Below are 7,494 nucleotides of genomic sequence, written 5' to 3' on the forward strand. Positions count from 1 at the left end.
TAGGCCAGCACCTGACATTAATAGCTAATTTCCAAGCTTACAGTGATGAACATCAGAGGGAAAATTTAAAAGCACGAGCTTATTTATTCTTCTGCTTAAAAAAAAAAAAAAACACCAAAAACCAAGACCACCCGTAGCCCTCTGCCACAATGGTGTGTCCCACCAGGAGGAAACGAGCTCAAGAGCCAGGCAGGGTTTCCCACTGAACCAACCACCACAAAATGCACAGGGAGAAAAAGAAAATTTGGAACTTCAGGACACGGGGGATTCCTCAACGAGCTGATGAGAAGTTAAAATGGCTTTGAGCTGAGACCAGCTCTTACGCAACCATCACCATAAAACACTACAGATGTGTTTTAATTAGGGAAAAGAAAAAAAAAAAGCCAGCTTTGGTGTTTTTTGTTTGTCACCAGAGGAACAAGCAACACTTCCCATATGGCCAGCAAGAGCAGTTCATATCCCTTCCTAGCTACTGCCCTGAAGATGAAATAAATGTTCTCTCGCTGCACTCATTAGCTTGAAAAGATCACTGAAGAACAGAACAGAAAGAATAGTTTAAATAGCCCATGGACAAGGCAAGGAGAAGCTTGCCCTTGACACTGATGAGTGCTGAGGTACATTTTCCAATTCTCCATTAATATGTCACATACTTACTTTTAATGGAAAACTTAACCAGTTTTAATCTCCATACAACAGGAGTATAAAGAGCTTTTTTTGTGTGCATGTTGCCCATGGCCAGCAGTGTACTACAGTAATCAATTAGAAATTTCAAATATAAGTTTACACTCTAATCATTGACCTGCTTTCCAGTTAATACTTAGAATTACTCTTCTGTGGCACGTTAGTCACATGCTACTAACACTGGCTATCGGCACATTCACTACCAGATCCAGAATGTACCCATATGATTGAACCTCGTGGAGAACTAGAGGAAAAAAGAGAGAGAGAAAACCTGTCATTATTTATCTGCTGAAGAGTTACGAAGAGTTGCCTCAAACCTTAAAAAAAGTTTTGATAAAAATTGGGCATAATTCTTACTGATCAACTGGGACATACCCATTTGTATTATTACATATTAGTAGCCAAAGAAATAACCAGTCATTAGAGCAGTTTCTAATTTTTATCATCTTTCTGGTGGCATTACTGAGCCAAAACACCGCAATTATAACATTTAATTTCCATTTTTAAATGCAATTAAGATGTCTAATTCAACTGTTCTTATATTACAGTAGCTGTTCACATAAATATTACAGATATGCACTGCTCTTGACAGGTACACAGTTACAAAAGCAGCTCGTATTTTAGTTTGCTCTCTGTGTGGTGGGTTTTGTATGAAAAGCAACCTCGATTTCTAAGCATGGTACAATTTTAATTCTTAATGCATTAGTACAACAGTGCATTGGAAAAGTACTGAGCTTCTACAAAAAAGCTTTACAATTTTAAAACAGATTTTTTTTTATTTAAACAAGCATAGGCAATTCTTATATTTCCACAACAAGATAAATATCCCAATTAAGCTAACAGCTCATCCTACAGCGTGCCATAGTGATGGGGAAAGGGCTAACATTAGTGTTATTTACACAGACATGTCCAATATTAACCCAGTATGAAAATTAAAAGTATGTTCAAGTGTGCAATTAAGTTCATATTATTTTTTCAGTCGGGTAGCTAGATCTCTTGCAAAAAAAATCCTTCACGACTCACGTACATTTAGCCGGGATGACTTCTCAGAAGAATTCCTCGTAAGTACAAGCTTGAGGACAAGATGCTTATTGGCCTGGGGGGCAGGGGAAGAACTTAATAGTCTTCATAATGAAAAAATACTTTTAAATGGGTGGATGTCTTTGGACAAGTGATATTTATCACAAACTGACTAGACCTTGAAAACCCTAATTAAAGAAATGCTTCAATTTTAAAAGCTATAATTCAGAAAATGCTTTCATGAGAGAAGATTCACTCCAAGTCATTACTATACATTTAGGTACCACTCAAAAAGTGGCCATAAAGGAAGTGACTTCTTTGCCCATCACTATTACACTAGCTGTTTGGCCAGGAATTCAGACCTCTTTTAGACAACACTCTCTCTGTTACCGGAAGCTAAGACTGCTCTGCGACAAATGGGACAAGTGGAATTTTCTGATAGCCAGCGGTCGATGCAGTGGACGTGGTACTCGTGGGAACAAGGCAGTTTCCGAAGCTTGTTGCCTTCCGTGTATTCTGTAATACACACGCTACAGGTTTTCAGGGCATCGCTCTCACCAAAATTCCTCATTGCTAGGTTATCAATTTGTTCTTTGGTGAGTCCTCTTGGTTGGTCATCGTCATCTTCGTTTAATAGGAAAAACTGTGCCAGGCTAAGGAATGGTAGTGAACCACTTTCTTCAAACGTGACCGAGCCCCTAGTATTCCGCCCTTCTCGCCTAACACCCGATGTCGAACCACCTTCATTGCCACCTTCATACACCTCCCCTGAGCTCGTGTCTGTACCTTCATTGCTCGAACTACCACCGCCTCCGTTCTGCGGCTCGGAAGCATCCGCGCTCGGATTTGGAGCRGGGCCGCTAGGATCCGCGTCGCTATCGCTATACATAAAGTAACTTAACTCTCCGAAGCCTGTCATGATCTGCCTTAGCATCGTCTGAATCGCAACTGACGTCGTCTCACTCAAGCCCGTGTTTAAGATTCTACGGATAGGAATCCTAATGGTGCTCACGTAAGTTCTCACTCCAGCCCGCTCGGACCGTGAAAACGTGCGCCTAAACCCTCCCCGCTCGCTTTCGTAAGTGACCGTGTTGTTGGGCGTCTGGGACCGGGACCGCGTCCTGTTGGCTATGCTGTCTCTTTGCCGATACTCCCCRGGACGAACTCGCCTCACTTGAAGATCAAGTACTATAGTGGGAGGCCTCTGCCCAGGGGTCGCAGACTCGCTGCTGCCATTAGTTTCTGAAGAACTTGCTGCTTGAGGAGCAGGTCTCGTTTCAGGGGCTGAAAACAGAACTGCGTTTTCACTTGGCACCTCAGTCCCCACTGTATGCTGCCTTAAGGTCACGTGCTGCCTAGTTCTAGAACTTCCCTCAGCCTCATTCACTGAGGAATGGTCAAGTGTTTGAGATGATGTATTGTGATGAGCCCTGCGAGGAGTCTCACTCACTGGATTAATAGGTGACCTACTTCTATCAGTCCTAGCCCGTGTTCTCCGCTGTTCTGGGCTCCTGCTTCTTGCTCTCCTCTGCCCTCTAGGAGGAGAGGCTTCCTCAGTTGTTAGCTCCTCGGACGYGCTCCTTTCTGATCCAGGCCGCCTTGTGGATGGCGATTCAGACCTTGGAATTTCAGAGTCACTTTGGCTGTTTTCCAAATCCTCCCCGCTGGAAGGCTCTACAGATGGCTCATTCTCAGTTTCTGGATTTGCGTTCCCATTATTACGGTTGACATTTATTTCCAAACTGAATCTGAAGTCACCACTGTTTGGGTTAGTCCGGCTCACTGCTCTCCAAGACTGGTTTCCTCGCTGACCACTTCGCGTTGTATTTCCAGTCTGTCGGACTGAATTAAGCCAGTCTATTATGGAGTCTCCGTTTGAAACATCTTCTGCGGACTCTGCACCTGTGAAAAAGACAGGGAACTACCAAAATTAGAGTACTGAGCTAATTTTGGAGTGATTTTTTTCCAAGAACATTATTACTCACTTTAATAAGTGATAGCTAAAAGTGCTTAATCCTATCATGCACTATTGTGTTTCACTTGTAACATCAAGTCTCATCTGCTAGAGCTCTTTTAAGGGAACAGGAGTGGACATTTTTCTACTACGTACAGAGAGGCTGTAGTGGTCATACAAGAAACAAGCCACAGAACAACACACATTATCTATCATAAGTAAATGGAAAGTCAACCAGGTATCTAGCACCACAATGCATCAAATTGATAAACTGCTTGAGAAGGAAAAAGGAAGGAAAAAAAACACAAAAAAMCCTACATCATTGCCAAGCTAATGTCTGCTAAATAGAGAACTAAGTCTGTTCTGACCCTTCATTTGAAGTACAGCTTCACAGCAAACTCAACTCACTGAAGAATAAACCCTAGTGACAAGCCTGAGGAGTCCTCCACCAACATCTTCAGTGGGGAGATAACGTAAACAATACAGCATCCTTGAAAGAAGAATGAGAAACAAAACAAAAACCAGGATTGCCAGAAGCATCCCAGAATGAAACAGACAAGAAAGCAATCTAAACAAAAATAAAGCAAGAAAGAAGAAACTTTATCTTGATGTAAGTAACAGACGTGTTATGGGTGAAATCTGTCCCAAACTGATCGCTGCAGCAGATATCAGACATAACGTTCACTTAGTTTCGAAACAAAGCTCACCTTGCACCTGCCTAGGCTTAACTTGTTCCACTCCTGCACTCAAGTTAAGGTCCGTATGGGGCGCTAAAGTTAAGAGTTTTCACAAATACTGTATATACCTCTATTCTCATCACTGTTTTGCTGTGGTGGACCTTCTTTAACTTGGTGTAGCCTTCTCAGCAACTCTTCTTCAGTAATTTCACCTTTGAAAACAAGCAAAGTTTTCCAAAAATATTTCCAAATCATATATATGGCAAGCATTATCCATAGCTCAAAACTGCATTTGAAAAATCTAAGATACAAGTGACTGCTCATTTTGCTCATTTTTTTCTAATTTCTAATCCTGACATAATGAGGTAGCCAAAGAGTTCAGACACTCCCAACACTGCGGGTTCAAGTACCTTTTTTACTGAAGCTGAAGAATCTTACAGATACAACCTATTCAGGATACTGAAGTGCTTTCTGGATTGTGACCTCTACAATTCAGATTTCCTCATTCTATACCAGTTAAATATCTAATAAATAAATAAATGCAACACAAAGTATGAAAATGGTTTACATTAGTTGAAGTCACATCTCAAGAGATTAACTTTTTAATCAAAAATAGAGGCCATAACCAGGTAAACTCTGTATGCTCCCATCAACTTGCAATTATGCTAGACTTCCATATCTCTTAAGTTCATCTCACCCTAATTGCTGCTCCAATAATTAGTGCCCCCCTCAAATTATTCAAATGAGCAAACAGCTACCATGGAAGACAAGAGCAATAAAAAAAAAAAAACTAATTGGTGAAACACATTCAGGAGAAGAGTAAAAGGACACGTTTCACCTGCATGCAGCTCCAGTAAGGAGTACAAAACTGAGCATCACCTACCTGGTGTTCCTAGCAAATTGTTATCTCTCATGAGCCTGTAGTCCTCTTCGCTCAGGTTGTTTACGAACTGATAGAAAGCTTCTTCTCGATCTAACCGATCCAGTTGACTTTGGCGTTGTGCTTCCGATTGATCGAGGTTTCCTTTATCACTAGAATCTGAGCTTTCCATCTTGGCAAGRGAAGTGGAAGAGGATCTACAAAGGAGAAAACAAACCTTTCATCCAAGGTAATGAAGTTTAGCATGATATTTAGGGGAGTTTAAATTGCACTGCATTCTTCACTGCTAATCGGCTAAATGAATTACTTCTAGAATTTAAGAATAAGTTTCAGAGAAGATAAGCTGCATAATCCCRAATGAAATCACACTCAAAAAAGTCTGAAGTTTAAGAACCACAAACTAAAACTACAGCTGCAACTATCAAATGCTCAAAACAGCAAGTGAGAACACAAGGAATAGTATCAACCATAACCTTCAATCTATCTTTATATACACAGTTGACTAGCTGTCTGTGACTACCCCTCCTTTTCAGCATAAAACACCTCAAAACCATAACTGCCTAAYAGCTCACAAAATATGCTTAATGGAGCCATACAACGAGGTAGGATAAAGCACGAGCCACCCTTGACTACACTCGTTACTCTAAAAGACAAGCTTAGAGGATTAAAATTTCAGCACTTCCCTGCAGCATAGGAAAGGAAACATGACTTGGTGTCGCTTTACAGCCAACTAAGAGAAACATTTTATTGCCAACAAGCAATTCAATTTYAACAGAATAAAGTGGGCTATGAGGAATTTAAACAGAAAATTGTGAAGATGCTGGGGAACATTGTATGTGCAGAAAAGAGCACTCTTATTTCCCCTCAAAACAAAAAGGATTACTGACGGCAACAAMCAACAAACTTCCAGGACAAAAATCGAGTGCATGTACTAGGGATTAATTCTGCTATAAAGAGCCATTTTCTATATTGTGCATTTTTTTTTCAATATAGTCTGCTCCTRCTCTTTTTCATCTGGACAAGATCTTTCACAACGTCTCCAAACATCAATGAATGTAACGTCTGTATTTGATCAATATTAAAACAAAAGGCATGCAAGTGCTGGAAACATTCTAGCACTAGCTGCCCCGTGCAATTATATCAAAAGGAAGTTAAAATAATAACCAGTTTCCTTAATTATAATGCCTTACCATTCACAGCATCAACAATTTTCCTGTATAACTAGTAGAATCTAGCTGCTCAAAAAGGTGATTAGCAAGCTAATCCTCTGCATGCTAAAAAGCTCTGCAATAATATTCCCCCACCAGAAAACATTCCTTTCATTTAAACCATATTTCATGTGACATGAAAATACTGGAAGAATAAAGCTTTTCTGCTTTTTACTGGAAAACTTCCAACTCTCAGACAGATGTCTAGTGCAAAAAGCATCTTTTTTTGGTTTGTCAGCACAGCTGTCAAGTCAAGACTGCCCACAGTTTACATTAGTGCTTCTCCAAAGAAGGGAAGCACGGCATCATCTCCAAGGGTAGGGTTTTATTTTTTAGGCTGCTATTGTGAAGATTAAAGCACACAGACAACCTGTGTGTGTGACAGCAGGAAATTCTATAAGATATAACATTCCACTACTGCAGATTGTGGATTATAAAATAAGTACGCCAATTTGTTTCGGCTCTACTTCTGAAGCAGCAAAACGTGTTTTTAAGTTAGTCATATTTAGGCACAAAGGACTTGCTGCACACAGTAATACAGAGAGGGAATGCTACTGGTTATACTTGGTTCTGGGAATTTCTTCCATTTTGCCAAACAAATTAAGCTTAATTTTATCTATCAGGAGGAAGCAGCCATCGCTTAGGTTACTGCTGTTTCAAACGGAAGCCTTAGAGCCCTTTTTGCATTGCTAAACCTCTGGGGCAATCTGAAGACTGCATGAGCTGTCAAATACACTGATAAATGAGCCCATTTACGCTGGATATTACACAATATCTTTAGTAGGGTAAGTACAACTTGGACAAGACTCAGTTATGAAATCCGCATGGACTTCAGATCTCAGATGCTTCTGACGAGAGCATAGCCTACACCGAAACACAAACAACTTTTTACAGGCTTTCCATATAACTTCATAACTCCACTTAAAAACATATTTGTTCCAACATAACCATCAGAAATGTAAAGATTGCTGCTTTTGCAAGAAACACTTGAATAAGGGCTCAAGTACAGTGATACATCTGGAATAAACTCCAGAAAGATGTATCAGTGTCCTGGGGATATGCAGTCCAATTTTG

At 40.4% G+C, this 7,494-nt stretch overlaps 1 protein-coding gene across 2 annotated transcripts; it reads right to left on the reverse strand.

Annotated features, from left to right (window-relative positions):
• Positions 1-547: 547 nt before the first annotated feature.
• On the reverse strand, positions 548-5,404 carry RLIM (ring finger protein, LIM domain interacting). 2 transcript variants are annotated; one of them, XM_026039060.1, is made up of 4 exons: positions 5,216-5,404; positions 4,461-4,544; positions 2,297-3,603; positions 2,201-2,258 (listed from the first exon to the last, which is right to left on the reverse strand). In XM_026039060.1, exons 1-4 carry the CDS (start codon positions 5,382-5,384, stop codon positions 2,256-2,258), a joined length of 1,563 nt encoding a protein of 520 aa, XP_025894845.1. In that variant the 5' UTR covers positions 5,385-5,404; the 3' UTR covers positions 2,201-2,255. The 2 variants fall into 2 exon arrangements, with proteins under 2 accessions (XP_025894844.1, XP_025894845.1); XM_026039059.1 differs by having other exon boundaries at positions 548-3,603.
• Between the last annotated feature and the right edge of the window lie 2,090 nt (positions 5,405-7,494).

The sequence above is a fragment of the Nothoprocta perdicaria genome, unplaced genomic scaffold, assembly GCF_003342845.1.
Source record: "Nothoprocta perdicaria isolate Ctin4 unplaced genomic scaffold, notPer1 scaffold_22, whole genome shotgun sequence".
Taxonomy (NCBI): domain Eukaryota; kingdom Metazoa; phylum Chordata; class Aves; order Tinamiformes; family Tinamidae; genus Nothoprocta; species Nothoprocta perdicaria.